This window comes from Anopheles merus, chromosome 2L (genome assembly GCF_017562075.2).
Source record: "Anopheles merus strain MAF chromosome 2L, AmerM5.1, whole genome shotgun sequence".
NCBI classification, from domain to species: Eukaryota; Metazoa; Arthropoda; class Insecta; order Diptera; family Culicidae; genus Anopheles; species Anopheles merus.
The window spans coordinates 10,951,336-10,969,606 of NC_054083.1; the positions used below are offsets into that span (position 1 = coordinate 10,951,336).

Below are 18,271 nucleotides of genomic sequence, written 5' to 3' on the forward strand. Positions count from 1 at the left end.
TGCACGCATTGAGTCAACGATGAGTGGAGGGAGAATGGGTTGTTGAGAATGGTTGGGAATGGTTGGGAATGGTAAGAACGCACCTATCTTTATGGAACGAAGCGTATGCCCTTCGATTGCTTACTGTTCTTGTTGAATTGTTTTTCGGTAGCGAACCTGGAAAAGATACTTGTGATATGTAAGGTTTGCATTAGCGCACATTTCTTGATAATATCGACATATCTTAAAGCAAGTGTACTCAAAGCAGAAGTGTACTCAAGGATAGATATGTTGTTAGGATTAAAAAAAGAGATATCTGATGCATTATGTTACGTATCAATTGTTATGTTTAAGGAATTTTAGATAAATTTTGAAAATGATGTTAGGTTACAAGTCGCTGCAGATTTCAACTGAGAAAGAGCATTCTAAGTGTTTTTGTTATAATATACTATTGAATTTAAATGTTCAAAGTTTTGGTACTTTGAAGGCCGGTCTCCTGGTACAGTCGTCAACTCGTATGACTCGATAGCATTCCCGTCATGGGTTCAAGCCTAGAATGGGTCGTCCCCCGTAGCAAGGAATTGACTATCCGGCAGTGTGGTACAAAATTAATCTCGAAAGCCTATATAGGTAGCCATGCCCAAGTTCGAGTTGTTCGAGTGTTCGAGTAATGTAGTTAAGCCCACAAGTGGTAAAGAGCTTGGCAGGCTTTGACCGACCACGGTTGTTGAGCCAAAGAAAAATAAATGTAATTATCAATTATTAAAATCCTTCGTCAATTATGACTGGTTTAGGTTGATGTTAAGTTAAATAACATTGTTTTTCTTTTCTTCTTTGTCAACCACCTTTGTCGGTCAAGGCTTGCCTGTACCACTTGTGGTGTTGGCTTTCAGTGACTTATGGATTACCCTCCATAGCAAGATAGTCAGTCCTACGTATGGCGGCACGGTCCATTTGGGGCTTGAACCCATGACGAGCATGTTGTGGGCAAGTCATATGAATTAACGACTGTACCACGAGACCGTTTAAATTTCATTCATGAGGTATAACTAGAAAGTTTTTTATATAATGTTGGCATTTGAACTTACATAATTTGCACTTAAAGCCCAACAAACCATATGACGTAAGCAGGCTCCGGCGCTTATCATTTAGCTTCACTTTTTTCAAGCTTCAAGCTGGTTATGCACAGTATCATTCTTAACTATTTATCGACCTACTTTTCTCCTTTGAGTCAAAAGTTTTGCCGTTGATGATATACTTTTGCCCATTATTGAATTATATCTTGCTAGGACAATAAAAGTATGTTTACTGTCTTTTTCAATATAATAAGTTTTACGAGATACACATCTTTTTTTTATCACGATGTTCAGTAAGTATATACTGAAAAAAAAAACAATATATTTGAATATATTTTCCCTATTTGGATGACATTAGCATAGCCAAGTGATCTGATTCTTAACTAATGTATATTCAGGATTTCCGTTTCCGTTCAATCAAGCCATAAGAGTAAACCTCCAGTACTATTAACAAAAAAATGTAGAACAGTAAGCTACAATAGGACATTTCCTTTGAGTCGCGAGAAAGATCCTGCTATGCTTTTAAAAAGTTATCTAAACTGCCTCAACTCGTCAATATTATTCAATGTGTGTAAGTTTTATTAACATTCTGTTTATCATTGTTCACATTTGTGTTGCTGTACCCACTCAAACTCGCAGCCATTTGGGCCTTATCATCATTTTTGCCATTTTTAGTGAATGACAGTGTCCCCGGAATGTATCCCATACCATCCCTTTTCCACATTCTGTAGTTTCGCCTCTCAAGTACTGCCCATTCAAATTGCTGTAACGAAAATTTGTTATTGGACAGAAACATTAATTATATGCTGTTTTTACACTTTCTCCATGCATTACCTAGCGTGGCAAGCGTTATACCACCAGGCTCCGGTGAAGGTCACTGCACAACTATCCTTGGCTATATCGTTGTCGGAATCTAGAGTGGAAAACTTCATCCCTTTCACATTCCCTAAGGAATCACCCGCAGGTCCTGAGAAGCCTTCGATTTTACTAAGCATGTACATCTGGTTCTCGTCTGCTATCTCAAACTGATCGTATCTGGCGAACGTTTTGTTGCCATCGAAATCCTCCAGAAGTACAACCAGCTCATATGGCTGCGACACAGTCAACTGATAAATACGATCCAAACCCAGCCAAAACTCTCCGTCCAGATTCCCGAACCCATTTTTGTACTCCTTCCAGTTCCGATAGAAGTTAGTCGATCCGTCAAAGCGATGCTGTATCACAATCCAGCCGCCTGATTCGTACTCTTGATCGCACAACACAGTAATTGGCTCTTTAAATGGCTTTTCAGGCTGTATCATGTACACTCCAGTAGCGGGTGTCTTCCTACAGGAGCTGTAAACATCGTTTTTGGTCTTTTTGAACTCCGGAAGGGTTGTTGTATTGCACTTTTGCTGTATTAAACTATCAATCTTAGAGCTTAAATCGTACAGTTTACTTTGTAGCTGAACCTCTTTCTCGATGATGTGATGGCCTAATAAACTCAGCTCATTCATCACCAAGCCTAATGCATAGCCACAATGCTCTACTCCCCAATTAAACGAATTGCTTACATTTTGTGCAAGCAATCCGTCACAAAAAATCAGCAAAACAATCCCTAAACACGTTTTAAACATGATTCCACTCGTCAGAATAAAACAATACTGATTTGAACCCAAGCAAACGTTTTATTTATATATTTTGCTTCAACCCATGTGATCGTTGCGCAAGGAAATTTAACGAAAAGCCCACAACAGTGATAAGACCTTACAATCTTATCTGAATGTGTATTTGCCTTTTCCATAATAGCTTCGAGCAAACAATATTAGTTCCCGTTGCTACAGAACATAAGTGGAATGATAATCAATCTGATAGCTTCTTGTGAACATAAAGAATATCTAAGGTTGGTACCCTGTATTGTTTGCGGATGCAAGTCTAGAGCTATTTGCGGGGATTTTTTTTGAAGATGTATTTTTTGGTTTTTGTTTATTCATGTATAAAGTTTAAACATTTTTTCGGTAATGGACTAAAATAAGGCAGTTAAAATAAAGATATTTTCTTGAAATAGTTTCTATCAGATAAAAAATCACATCAGATTAAAGCTGAGCTATTTTTTTAAATTTATATATTTTTTTTTCTAGAGGCTTTACCGCATTGCTTCAAATAGAATAAAAATATTGTTATTACAATGTATCCCAAAAATGGAATGATTGACCTATTTCTTACACTATTCTTTAAAGAGGTTGCCAAGACACTTTTGAATTGGCACAATATTACAGAATTTTCCAAGTCACTTTCGAATGTGCACATTATAATTCGCCGCATGTTTTAAACAGATTTGAAATGGTGTATTTGCTTCAAAATGAAATTTCAGTTTTATCACATGATTTTCAACACATCACAAAGAACTTTCAAACTCAATCCAGCGTGAGACGTGTTGAAAATAATGATGAAGAAATTAAAAATTATGATGACGAAAATGAAATATCAAATTGATGTGGATTAACATCTAGCACGCGTTGAATAACAACGTTTACATTCAAAACTGACTCTCTTACATTAAGTCTTTCTCTCTCTCAACACATCGGTGCCACCATCGTTTTAGAGCCGGCCAGTGCACATTTGATGATCCTGTGTTCTTCAAACCTTAGATATGTTACCGCTGCTATTCCGCTCTCACTTAAATCATAGAAGACATGTAGCTTAACATTTTAGACGCTAGATGACGTAATATTGCGATAATATCTCGGAGTGACGGTCTTCTCTTGGTTCTGGAGAATCGCAAACCATGTTGCCCATTTTTCAGCTGCTCATCCGGTTATCTGTTGGTCCCATTAGAATCTAGCGCGCCACATTTCCTGGAGGATAATCTTCAAATACATGAGATAATGGCCTATGAGGCCTAGCGGATCATATATCATCATAAGCATTCATAAGGCCGAAAATACGCGGTCGCGAAATTCCAGTCCGTGTATTTTCGGCCTAAGACTTCGCGCTTGGTCGGCGATCTTGTTAAGGTAAGTAGCTCATCAATGTGTCTTGGGTTAAGTCGAAACGTGAAGACATCAAATGCGGTGTTCCGTCACATACCGAGAACTTTCTCGGATGTTCCACTAACCCACTTCGAGTTCGAAATCCAGTTGCGCATCACGAATCAACCATGTACGTACCTAGCATCATCTACTAGTTTCAAGACTTCATCTTCCACCTCGACACTAGCCAGCATATCGTCCACGTAGCGTTCATATTTGATGCACTGAACTGCCAGGGGCAATTGCTCGGTGAACCTATCAGTCATTCAAGTTCTTCACGTCATACTCGCTACTAGGCGAATACGCAGCTCCGAAAGTCATTACCGTAACAACGAACACGACGGGTTGTTCGTTGGTGTGTTTGGTTTAATCCAGCGGTCGGCAAAGTCCGGCCCGCCACAACATTCAATCCGGCCCGCGAAAGGATTTGACTGATTTTGAAATATGGAAAGAAACGATTCATACACAAATTACTGAAGATCTTTTAGTATACCGTATTGAACCATCGTACTTTTTCAACTTTTAATTAGAGTACTATGGAATGACGAACCGTTCAGTATGTTCGAGCTCGAGGTCAATATCCCCGTAACTTTTACATGATAATGTAAAAAACTTTAAAACTTTAAAGTGCAGTTTGTCGCTTGTGCTTTGTGACTTGTTGGAGCTGGTTTTAATTAAACTCTACAAGTTTCAATCAACCATGGTTTGTGGTTCGATTTGCACCGCCACCGTGTATCTAATAACGACTGTGACGAAAATATGCCATTTTCGGCTGGCTGTAGAAAAAAAACTACGAAAGATAATTTCTTTACTTTTACATCTGTTGAAGGGGAGTTATTTCAGATTATTTGCACAAATAAGTTAAAGGCTTTGCGAATTGCCTTTCGTCAGTTATTAGGAATTTTCACCATGGTGGACGGAGACTTGCATGATTTAAGTTCTACCTTCGATTTTCATCAATTCCTCCTAAGTTTTTACTACAAAATTGTTAATGTAGAGTTTTTGCATCACGTTGGTGTAGAAAAAATCGATGGGACACAGATGACGGATGTTGGACCAGTTTGCGGACTAGGGTGTTTTATCGAAATTCTGTCGAAATTCACCTGAAATGATTGCATTGAGTTTTCGCGTAATTTTTTGCCACTGCGAAGCCAGTGGATGCGATTTCTAATTCCTGATCTGTTTATTCATGTTTCCCAGCTATATTTTACTGTTTGGTGGGTTGCATCGATATTCCGGTCCAGCTAATGCAGTAATGTAGCTACTTGTCCCTCTTACGTCATTTCAGCTTCTTTTGGAATCTCAAAAATGAACCTGGGCTTTCTTTCGATACTTTCATTGTTGTCTTATAGTTCCAAGATGTTGGCGACCAAAATGCAAAAACGGGTATATACGACGTCCAAAAACTTCCGCACGGAGTCCATTTTGGACGCTTCGCGGTGCCATTCTTTGATCGAGCACGCTTTTGATTCACTTTTTTGCCATCATGGTTAGAGTTCGACTGATAGAGGTGTCAAATTTTGTCTTCTAACTAATGGGATACTACTGCTCAAAGTGGAATTTTACGTTTTGTTAGTGCGGGTTAAGATAAACCCATGAAAAATCGACAATTGTTGTCCGTTTTTTAATGCAACCGTTATGTAATATTAACATTATTTTAACACCACAATAAGACTTTCGAAATGAAGGTCGCATACGAAATTTTATGATTTATATTTTTGTATATTGAAAAAATTGTTTATAAGTAGGTTCTATCAATTTTGAACCATGCTTGGATGACACAATTGTAGGAAAACAGCCATAATACCAATCACTTTGCTTGATATCATTAACCAATTATTTTGTTTCTAAAATTTTATAATGTAATAATCAAATCACAATAATAGAAAAACCGCATTCTCCTGACCCACGGCTTTAGATCATTTACTAAATTTGGCCCGTTGCCTCAAAAGTTTGCCGACCACTTGTTTAATCTGTTAAGAGGGTAATGAGCCAGTCCGCTGCACAATCTAAGCTATATTCTCGACTGCCTTTGCCAGATTATCAATTCTTTAATTCAAAATTTTATTTGAAAGTTGCTTTCAACGAAATGTGCTATGACCTTAACTTTTACTTTACACGGCACAGTAATCAATAAATAACACGCAATACAAACACTTTAAAATTCTTAGGAAGAGCGCCAGCCGCACCGAGCGCCGCTGCCGAAGACTCCTGCTTGATCGGATCTCTTGCACACTCACTGGCTCAAACGGCGCACGGCGCACACTAAGTCTAACGCTGTTAGTGTGTGCGACAATGTGCGAGTGAACACTGTCGTCCCCATGGACGTTTACCGGTGGCAGCGTAACTGTCATAGCAAGTCCAGGGGTCGGCATGGCTGTTGAATTATTATTATTTTTTGTTGGTTAGATTGTTTTTTTGGCCTATTATTCTATCAATGACCAATTTTTTCGCAAAATTTTTCATTAATTCATTCAATCGTGAATAATAAGCGTCAAGGATGGAAATCGAGAACAATGTACTCTTCTTTAAACATCATTACGTTTGCAAGCTCAAAATTGTATAATATATGTAGACTTTTTTTTAATAAAATCAACTAATTCAGTTTTTGGGCCGAATCAACGAGTCGGTCTGGTGGTACAGTCGTCAACTCGTACGACGTAACAACATGCCCGTCATGGGTTCAAGTCCCGAATAGACTCTGTCCCCATACGTAGAACTATCCTACTATGATAACAATAAGTCACTGAAAACCAAGCTCACTTCACTAGTGGGTACTTGGCAGGCCTTGACCGACAGCGGTTGTTGTGCCAAAGAAGAAGAATTCAGTTTTTATTCCATCATTGACTTAAATATAACCTACTTTATCTCTCAGGTTAGTATCTGCTTTATACCTTGTTTATCTATATGCGGGTGGATTTCATTTTTAATTATTATAAAGTATCTGCTGAATAGCTTGATTAATTGTTTTCCCTTATTGTTATTTATTCTTAAATCTGGTTTCATCAATCTATCGAACGGCAATACTCTAATTTTGAGCTCTTGAGCTATCTCTTGAATAGTCCGACTGCAACCGACTATTGATTTGTGAAATGTGCTTGATGTTGGTTTTTGTATTATTGCAGTTGATAGATAAGCCATTTATATTCTTATTGTTGGATATTGTTGGATTGCATGGATATGATGGTGGAATGTCTGAGATATCGGGTGGATTGTCATTGACTGTAATAAATTCCTTAGTATGTTTAATGTATTCTATTTCCTTCATATGCCTATTAATAAGTAGTGCTTTTAATTTTGCCTCCGGAATTATAATAGTCAGCCCTCCTTTTGCCTTAGACATAGCTAACCTACGTAGAGAAATTCTAGGGCCTCCTTTAGACCAAAGGAATTAGCCGCAGGAGTTTGGATGTAATCTTCCCTAAGGATTTGTTGATTATTGATAGTACTGATCCAACAAACCATAACCTAGAAGTTAAGTATGTGTTTGCTACTATTATTTTTTTATGAAGGTTTAACTCTCTTAGCATGTAATGCCAAATTATTTGGTCAAATCTACGCGTGGTTGCTTCCCAGTTAAGTTTTATGTTCCGAAATGTAAGGAATTTATGTAAGGAAGTAGTGAAAATTATTCCGAGTATTCTAATGTAGTCACTGTTTTGCAACCAATCTACGATAATCTTATTCCTTGCTGAGATAAAACCAATTTCAATCGACCTCGATTTATTAGAGCTAAGTGTATTTCCAGAGCCTAGCCCGAATTCTTTGAATATTTCTTCCATGTCTTCTATTTTTTTTTCAACTTTTTGTTATTATCGAAATATCATCTGCGTACGCTTTTATTGAATCTTCTTGATCATTACATACTTCTACTAATTTTACTAATAGGAGATTTATATAAATCGTAAAAAGAACCATTGATCATAATGGATCACCTTGTCTAACTGACCATTTTATGTGTATGGAATGTTGGAGTAAGTTTAAATATAATCTAGAACATGAGTTTTGATGGATTTCTTTAATTATTGCTATAATATGACTATTAAGGCCCAAATCTATTGTTGATTAACTCTATCGTTGATTAAGCTCAATGATTAACTCTATCGAAAGCCTTATCAATGTCGAAGGCGATGAGCTTACCTACTATTTTTTTATTGTTATAGTCCAAAATTTTATCCTTGATGGATAGTATAGCCTGGAAACATTCTTTTGGCTATTGCAACATTTTTGCGCTTATTTTCAGCTATAGTTTTTGTTAATCTTAGCTTAAGAATTCTTCCTAATATTTTATAATCACAGTTAAGAAGAGTTAATGGACGAAGTAGTACATACTTCCATGAAACTGTGTTTCTTTCTTCAATGTGGGTAATAGGACTATTATTCCCTCAACAAATTGTGGTGGAATTTTTAGATTGAGAGCCTCATTCAGTATTAAATTCAGTTCTTTATGTATAACATCAAAGAATTGTTCATAGTACTCACCAGTATGGTCCAATTGTGCGGATTGTCATAAGTTGACATTTCAAAGAATACAAAACAAATTTCTTAAAGCTATACTTAAAGTCCCCCCCAAGGTACAGAACAGCTCAATTGCACATAGATTGTAATATATCTACAATATCCTGTAAATTATCATTGTTAAAATCTACATATAACCTAAAATGCTCATTTAGTACACATCCAGTTCTGAGAGAATTATGCACTTAACCAGTTAGATTGAAGGTATAAATCTAATTTAGGTTGTAAATAATACTAGGTAACTTAGTATGTAAGATTTATTATTAAGATTAGAATAGTGTTGGGTTAATTTCTTCTTTCACATTAGGGGTTTTTTCTCCAAAGCACTTTTCCCCTATAATTTCTTGTTTCTGACTGCATAAGCTATGCAACGCATTGAAAAATCAGCCTAGAGCTACCTAAAGCAATCAAAACAATGAGGAGAGAAGCTTATTTCGGGCCCATTATAGTATAATATAACGCCGCAAATGTATGAACAACTTATAAATATGGAAATAAATCAACTAATAATAACATTTTTTTTGGCCAAATTTCTATAATGTTCTCAGTTTTCATTTACCCTAGTTATATTTATAGGAGCATTATTTCGTGTTCTTCCATTGCTTTCTAGAAGGGGTTTAAAAAGGTTATTAACGAAACGATTTACTTATTTACGATTTACTTCATTTTCTATTATTGTGTCATTCTATTCTATTATTGTGAATTGTTTTAATAACTGTTCTATTTTTACGACGAATGTTTAAATAAAATGTTGAAAATGTTTCGCCCGCCATATATGATGTGTTCTCCCTAACATAGTTATATCTCGTTGTAAAGTTGATATTTCTGCAATTATCCTATTTATATTAATGTTTTGCATAGGATCATTTTTATATTTTAAATAAGATTCATTTAGACTTTCTTGTATTTAATTGTTCTCTCTATATTTGAGTTTATTTTTCCATTTAAAGAAACTCTTTATTTTTTGTTTTGCAAATTGAGTCCACCATTCTATTCAATTGTTAAACTGAAATTCACTGTGTATCTCTGGTGTATTAATATGCTCTATGGTCTCTGAAAGCGACTCTTTGGATACCTGCCGTTCACATTTTTTCTGTTATATTTTTTGAAATGTATATTCTATCTAGACGTGCTGCAGTGTTCGAGGTAATATATGTATATTCATTGTTCCTTTTAGCAATGTTCCAACTATCTACTACCCGTACAAATTTACTGCATTTTTTAAAGCTAAACTAAAATTCGAACTTTCTATTGCATCTTTTTTTCAATGACACTATTGAAATCACCCGCTATTATAATCTCGCCAGCTTTTTATCTCGCTAGGTACAGCTTTTGCTGTACCTCTCTGCCTCTCGTCTATGTTTGTTATTATATCGTAATCAGTAACATTTTCTATATTTCTTATTGCATTGTTACACTCTGGCATGCAAACTATCAGTGCATTTATTTTTGTCGGACTTGAAATATTTGCGACGTTTATCGTACCGATCCGTAACGATATTTCGCAATTCGTCGTACCTTGAGGATTCGCCATTTCAAATTGTGTCTTTTTTATCCTCTCTCGTTCGGGATCTACATCTTACTGGGCTTTCTGCAGTATTTTTATGATTATTTGTAATGTTGAATTTATCCTACCGTGATCGTGTTTTGGGCCCTAACTTCTTACTCGCGCTGGACTTTTAACCTTTTTTCTTTTCTTTGATTGCACTATATTATACTGACCACCTCTTGCTCTCCCACTACGCTACTTGTTCTCTTCGTAGAGGATCCGATTCTCTCACTTGAGTGTTCGTCGTTCGATTGCTTCTCTAATCGTGTCACTGGTCTCTACAGATGATCTTGCACTGTTTGTTTTTACCGAAGAAAATTCATTCCATAGGTCTCTTCTGTCACTGTATTTACTAGCATGGTATTTATTGGCACTGTTTATTGTCACAGCTTCCGCAAAGCTGGTTATGCGATTTTATACCGACGGTTTTTGAACCATAAGCTTATGGCTTGGGGTACATGTCATCCCAAAGTGCACTGCTCTTTCGCAGTATTTGCATGTTTGTTTTTGTCCTCGATAAGAGATGAAAGTTTGCTCTCCGCTAATTGTGACGTATGATGGTACGGGTTTAGCGAGCACCATTGTCACATACCTATACCCGTCTGGTATCCCGGCCCACAGAAATTGGGTTCCCCATTGTCCATCACGTACCGCTCTAACTTCTCGATACAGAGATAAGTATTTTTTATCTCGTTGTCAGTGACCTCCATCGAGAGATCGTGTAGTTTGATCGACACAGAATTGTCATCCAACTGAATCACTATCGGAAACTGCTCTCCGTTACGTTCTATCGAATTTTTTTTTTTGTCGTTTTCTTCGACAATTCTCATAGCCACCCTTTGATCCTTCAACTGCACAAATGCAATTGGTTGGGAATTTCTTAAATGAATTCTCACAATTTCATTTAACTGCAATCCTAGCTTTTGCACCACAAATGTAGTTGCTTCTAGATGCGTCGGTTTTTTTGGGACTTTAGGACGGTGGCAACGCTGATCGGATGCGATTTTGTCGGATGAGATTAATATGGGATTTGACAGATAACTTCGGACGTGCGATTTCGTCGTCCGACGTAATCTGTCAAATCCCATATAAAAATTTGACAAGCCGTCCGATAAAATAGAATACGAAAAAGCGTTGTCACGGCCCTTAATACAGTCCACACGAATTACACAGCACGAAGTCGCCATCGCTTCGGCTTATCTCGATTTGATCTTCTCTCCCTATGGATACGTCCGTTACGTTCGAGGTTTCGATCGAGACTAGAATCATGAAGGGCCCCATTTGTATAAATGAAATAGTTAATAATAAAAACTACGAATTTATAAATATACTCTCCCACTATACAACAATTGATTGTGACAATTCCATGATTATGCTCAACGTTGACCCTTGGCTGCAGCTTCCCAGCGATGTAAACACCTTTTCTCCGACAGATATCGCTTTACCTCGACCAACCAACAAACTCGCTATGTACCTCTGCGCCTGATATGATGGTTAGGAATAATTATTTACTAATTTAGTTTGCACAGCGGTTACAATGGCTAAGCGCTGATAATATTGAATACTCACTGTATGTGTTGATGTTGATTGGTGAAATATTTTTACGAAATGTTGAACTACTAATTGATGATGAACTGAGCTACTACTTCACACAAAAATGTGTGCTACGGGATTGGGTAAAGGTCTAGATTTGACCACGCGGCCTCAATCGAATACACTCTGTTCCCGAGTTACGCGGTTCCCAACTTACACAGATACAGCGACACGCGGTTTTCTTAATTTCATAGATCAAATATCATCGTACAATTGCTTCAAGAATGATCAGTACAATTTGCCCAGTCCAATGTAGTATAAGTTACATTTTTTTCTAAAAAAATAATTCGCTCATAATGAATAAATAGTTATATCGTAGTTTTATTCACGAATCGTATCAAATATAAAAATGATAAAGGTTAAAATACCTAATTCAGTCAAAAATACCGACTACCAAATGTATTTTAGCTGAAAGACGCGAAATTCGATTCATGCGAATTCCTCGGGAACGCAAAAACAGCGTATCTCGGGAACAGACTGTACCCTAAACAAAATCTTTACAGTCTTGGGTATGTACTTCTGAATTTAAAACATATGCTACACTCACAATGACCTAAGAGAAACGAGCTCCTGACTGCTGTTTAATTAACTTACAAAATGTCTTACCTTGCAACCAGACATACAGAGACATTCTGTATGGTGCGATTATATTAGATGATATGCCAAATTTTCACTCGCCCACGCATGCCGTGAAATTATTCGCCGAGAAACTGATTGTGTTTCTATGAGCCTGCTATCGAATATCTTCGGATGTCATTGAATTTGGCTTCACGGTGCGACGCTATTTCTCGGGATGTCTGGTTGCACGGTTACAGGGTTTTCCAAGACACTCGTTTTTCACCACCTGCAAGATTACTCCACATCACTGTGATATTTCATTTTCATCATAATAGTTTTTAATTTCTTCAGCATTATTTTCAACACTTCACCTGAAAATGGGTGATAAGATCCGGATTCAAACCCCAGTGAAAAAACGGTGGCAGCAGCCAGTGGCAGGGTTGAAAATCATGCTGCAGATTAAACATTATTATGATGGAAATTAAATGTCAGGTTGATGTGGAATAACTTTTTGCACGCGGTGAATAACAATGTTTACATTCGAATCTTACTTGGACAATCCTGTAGCGTCAATGAAATTACAACCAATATCCAATAACGAATTAGTGTTGATCAAATTCCTAGAACTGCTCAGTATTTTTCTTTTTTTAGCATAACTGAGGAAAAGCATTGTAAGTGTTTTGACAGGGGGTTCCAAGTCAGTTTCGAATATAAACAAGATGTTCATGATGTTAATCCACATCAATTTGATGTTTCATTAGCATCATTATAGTTTTTAATTTATTCAGCATGATTTTCAACACTTGGAAACCCCTGTATCGGTTTAGTGTCATCAGTTTTTGTAACAATGTACAGTTGAATTCAAATGTTCAATGCTTTAGTACTTGTTCAAGTAATTTGCTTTGTAATTCAATAAAATCGCTGTCCAATAATTATTTGCTTAGGTTATTATTACAGGGTTTCCCAAGACACATAATTATTCATCACATCCAAAATGTTTATCAACAGCTGTCAAATGGTTTATTTGTTCAAAATGAAATTTCAATTTCAACACATGATTTTCAACACTTCAGTTGAGCTTCAGAGTGTTGAAAATCATGTGGATAATATTATTGTGATGCAAATTAAATATCAGATTGATGTGGATTAACATCTTACACGCGGCGAATATCAATGTTTACATTCGAAAGTGACTTGGAAAACCCTTTAAGTTTTGTGTCGCATGGAATGCCGATTATATTTTTGGCCTTATCATCATTTTCGCAGTTTTTAGTGCATAATAATGTCCACGAAACGATGACCACACCATTCCTGTAGCATATTCCTTCGTTTCGCCTTTCAGATATTTTCCATTGAGATTGCTGAAAATAGAGTTTAGTCAATAATGTTTAGTTACGATGGCTCCACTGCACCGAAAACTAATGTACCTTGAATGACAATTGCTATACCACCAGGCTCCGGTAAACTTCACTGCACAATGATTGTCCCAGGTATCATTATCCGCATCAAATGTAGAAAACTTTACACTTTTAGTGTCGCTGAAAGCATCTCCAGCCGTTCCTGAGCATTTTTCTATTTTCATTACCGAATACTTTTGGCCTTCATCACCTATTTCGAAGTGATCGTATCTGGCGAACGTTTTATTCCCGTCGAAATCCTCCAGCAGTACAACCAACTCATGTGGTTGCGACACAGTCAACTGATAAATACGATCCAAACCCAGCCAAAACTCTCCGTCCAGATTTCCGAACCCATTCTTGTATTCCTTCCAGTTACGATAGAAGTTTGTCTATCCGTCAAAACGATGCTGTATCACAATCCAGCCGCCTGATTCGTACTCTTGATCGCACAGCACAGTAATTGGCTCTTTAAATGGCTTTTCAGGTTGTATTTTATATACACCAGAAGAAGCAAATGGTGCAGCATTGCAAGATTTATAAACATTTTCGTTTATTTCGTTTTCTTTGTCCTTGTTTTGTACATAACTTTCAATCCTGCAATTTAACTCCTTATAGCTCTTTTCCCATGCATCGTCCTTCAGTTTAATATGATTTTCTAGCTGTATTAGTTTTGTCATGATCATTTCAAACGCAAAACCTCCTTTTACATCACTCGATGTATCGGCACTTGAGTCACATTGCACACCGACCGTTGTGCAAAATACAGCAAAATGAACCAGCAAATTTAACTTGCTCATGTTGATAACACTGATCACACCATACAAATGACGCTGGTGGCCAAATGTTAACTAGTATTATGTTTCAAGAGTGCTCCTATCAAATAACACATGTACTTTCGCTGACCTTGAAAACAAACTATTCATCCTTTGATTTTTTTTCCTGCTCGAGAGCAATAAATGTGAATTAAGATCTCAATGTTCAATTGGAATGATCATCAAGCAACATGAATTAAGTATTATTAAATTAATTGACATGCATATAAATAAGGAGTTTTTAAATATAATAATTAGCGTACATCATTGGCATTTACTGCCCGGCAAACCATATGACGTAAGCACACTCCGGCGCTTATCATTCAGCTTCTTTTGTTTTTATTCATAGTCTTGTTCCATGCTGGGAATTCACAATATCGTTCTTAACTCTTTACCTAACTGGATTTCTCCTTTAAGACAGAAAGTTTTGCCATCGATGATTTATTTTTGTCCATTTTTTAATAATGTCTTTTCCAATACAAAAGTTTTACGAGATGTGTATAACACGATGCTCAGCTGGTATATGCTAAAAGAATGAAACAATTATTTACATCTATTTGTCATTTTTTTGACAAAAGCAATGTGATCAGATTCTTAAATAATATATATTTCGTGTATCATGTCCGTTTCCGTTAAAAATCCTCTCTAAATTTCTCACCCTTATAGTGATAACGTTACTTACATTGTTCTCGGTTAGATAATAAGATAGATTCATTCAGAATTGAATAGTATAGTTAGTAATAAAAATATGCGTAATCCTTGAGGCAGACATACAGATTAAAGAATTGATTTGAATTGAACTGATTGTGATTAATATATTAATGAACACAAATCATGCAATCGAGCCATAAGAGTAAACCACAAACAACATTAGGAGAAAATTTAGAACCTTAAACTACAATAGGTCAGTTTCATCGAGTCGTTTGAAAGATGCTTTCAAAAAGATCTCTATATTATCCCAATTCGTGAATATTATTCCATGTGTGTAAGTTTTATCAACATTCTATTTATAATTCTTCACATTTGTGTTGCTATACCCACTCAAACTCGTAGCCCTTTGGGCCTTATCATCATTTTTACCATTTTTAGTGAATGATAGTATCCCCGGAACGTTTTCCATACCATCCCTGTTGCATATTCAGTAGTTTCGCCTCGCAAGTACTGCCCATTCAAATTGCTGTAACGATAATTTGTTATTGGACAGAAACATTAATTATATGCTGTTTTTACACTTTCTCCATGCATTACCTAGCGTGGCAAGCGCTATACCACCAAGCTCCTGTGTAGGTCACTGCACAGCTATCCTTCCATGTATCATTGTCGGAATCTAGAGTGGAAAACTTCATCCCTTTCACATTCCCTAAGGAATCACCCGCAGGTCCTGAGAAGCCTTCTATTTTACTAAGCATGTACATCTGGTTCTCGTCTGCTATCTCAAACTGATCGTATCTGGCAAACGTTTTGTTGCCGTCGAAATCCTCCAGAAGTACAACCAGCTCATATGGTTGCGACACAGTCAACTGATAAATACGATCCAAACCCAGCCAAAACTCTCCGTCCAGATTTCCGAACCCATTCTTGTACTCCTTCCAGTTACGATAGAAGTTTGTCGATCCGTCAAAACGATGCTGTATCACAATCCAGCCGCCTGATTCGTACTCTTGATCGCACAGCACAGTAATTGGCTCTTTAAATGGCTTTTCAGGCTGTATCATGTACACTCCAGTAGCGGGAGTCTTCCTACAGGAGCTGTAAACATCGTTTTTGGTCTTGTTGAAAACCGGAAGGGTTGTTGTATTGCACTTTTGCTGCATTAAACTATCAATCTTAGAGTTCAAATCGCTTATCTTAGTTTCCATTTGAACCTCTTTCTCGATGATGTGGTGGTCTAATAAACTCAGCTTATTCATCACCAAGCCTAATGCATAACCACAATGCTCTACTCCCCAATTAAACGAATTGCTTACATTTTGCGCAAGCAATCCGTCACCAGAAATCAGCAAAACAATCCCTAAACACGTTTTAAACATGATTCCACTCGTCAGAATAAAACAATACTGATTTGAACCCAAGCAAACGGTTTTATTTATATATTTTGCTTCAACCCGTGTCATCGTTTCTCAATGAATTTCACGAAAAGACCGCAACAGTGATAAGACCTTACAATCTTATCTGAATGTGTATTTGCCTTTTCCATGTTAGCTTCGAGCAAACTCAAAACCCCCTTTTTAAACGCTGGAAATTGCAACAGAACATTGGTGGAGTGATAATCAATCTGATCTCTTCTTGTGAACACAAATAATGTCTAAGATTGGTACCCTCTACTGGCGGATGCAAGTCTAGAGCTATTTGCGGGGATTTTTCGTATATGTATGAATTGGCTTTTGTTTTATTCATGTATAGATTTTACACTTTTTTTCGGCTAGGGACCTAAAAAAGGCAATGGATTTTTTTTAATATCAAAGGAAGTTACTTAAGCTCTTTTCTATCGGATTAAAAATCAGATCAGATAATAGCTGGGTTGTTTTTTATTTAACCTTAGAAATACAAACAGTATTTCTGCGGAGGAATGTATCTCAAAATTGGAATTATTGACACTTTACGACACTGTTCATTAAGCTCTCTTCTTTTTTTAGTCTCTCTCTCTCTATCTATCTCTCTCTATCTATCTCTTTCTATCTCTCTCTATCTCTCTCTCTCTATCTCTTTCTCTCTTTCTCTCTCTCTCTCTCTCTCTCTTAAAAAATATATGTTTCGGCCACAAAAGCCATTTTTAAATCTAAATTACAACTAAATAATCTATTTCATTAAAATAAACCACTTTTATTTTTCCATAAACTAACTAAAGTATTTTCAAAATTGGAAACAACACTTGTGATATAAATAACAAAAAGAGAATATATTTTTTGTAAACTTTTTATTTAAGCTCACCATATATGTATTCATTTTGAGCTAGACAGCATGTCGCGTACAACTAATTTTCCACATTTTTCAACTCAATATCTCGCACCGTTTGATGACTACTTCACATTAGGTCGTATCATCATTTTTGAAGATTTTAAAGCATAATGATGTCCTCGGAAAGTAAACCATCCCATGCTTGTAGCATATTCTTTCGTTTCTCCACGTAAGTATTTCCCATTGAGGTTACTGGAATAATGTAAAACAGTGAAAAATTGCTAGTTACTAGTCAACCAAATATTTGCAACAAACTAGGTTAATGTGCTTCCCCTCTTCCAAACGTTACCTTTTGTGGCAAGCTCCATACCACCAGGCTCCAGTATATGATACTGCACAGTTGTCGTTCCACACATCGTTATCGGAATCATAAGTGGAGAATTTCATTCCTTTAGCATTTTGTAAAGAATCTCCAGCCGTTCCGGAATACTCGCCTATGTTGGTGAGAGCATACTTCCCGCTTTCGTTGCTAATATCAAACTGATCGTATCTAGCAAACGTTTTGTTGCCGTCGAAATCCTCCAGCAGTACAACCAGCTCATGTTGTTGCGACACAGTCAACTGATAAATACGATCCAAACCCAGCCAAAACTCTCCGTCCAGATTTCCGAAACCATTCTTGTACTCGTCCCAGTTACGATAGAAGTTTGTCGATCCGTCAAAGCGATGCTGTATCACAATCCAGCCGCCTGATTCGTACTCTTGATCGCACAGCACAGTAATTGGCTGTTTGAAAGGTTTCTCCGGACGAATGTTATACACACCGGAAGCAGTAAAAGGCACCTTATTGCACGACTTGTAAACATTTCTATGATTC

General features: G+C 36.8%; 3 protein-coding genes and 1 pseudogene across 3 annotated transcripts in view; all 4 read right to left on the bottom strand.

Moving 5' to 3' along the window:
• Positions 1-1,607: 1,607 nt before the first annotated feature.
• Positions 1,608-2,671, bottom strand: LOC121592616 (ficolin-1-like). The gene is made up of 2 exons (XM_041914244.1): positions 1,890-2,671; positions 1,608-1,818 (listed from the first exon to the last, which is right to left on the bottom strand). The coding sequence occupies exons 1-2, from the start codon at positions 2,669-2,671 to the stop codon at positions 1,683-1,685; spliced, it is 918 nt and encodes a 305-aa protein (XP_041770178.1). The 3' UTR covers positions 1,608-1,682.
• A 10,779-nt stretch (positions 2,672-13,450) lies between these two features.
• LOC121592618 lies at positions 13,451-14,828 on the bottom strand (annotated as a pseudogene).
• A 597-nt stretch (positions 14,829-15,425) lies between these two features.
• LOC121592617 (ryncolin-1-like) lies at positions 15,426-16,543 on the bottom strand. The gene is made up of 2 exons (XM_041914245.1): positions 15,745-16,543; positions 15,426-15,673 (listed from the first exon to the last, which is right to left on the bottom strand). The coding sequence occupies exons 1-2, from the start codon at positions 16,524-16,526 to the stop codon at positions 15,538-15,540; spliced, it is 918 nt and encodes a 305-aa protein (XP_041770179.1). The 5' UTR covers positions 16,527-16,543; the 3' UTR covers positions 15,426-15,537.
• Positions 16,544-17,416: 873 nt separating this feature from the next.
• LOC121592615 (microfibril-associated glycoprotein 4-like) overlaps positions 17,417-18,271 on the bottom strand; it is a 1,405-nt gene continuing 550 nt past the window's right edge. The window contains exons 1-2 of the mRNA XM_041914242.1: positions 17,744-18,271; positions 17,417-17,646 (exon numbers count right to left, since the gene is read on the bottom strand). The exon at positions 17,744-18,271 is cut by the window's right edge and continues 550 nt beyond it. Coding sequence (XP_041770176.1) covers positions 17,517-17,646; positions 17,744-18,271 — 658 coding nt within the window. The 3' untranslated portion in view covers positions 17,417-17,516. The remainder of the gene's footprint in view (positions 17,647-17,743) is intronic.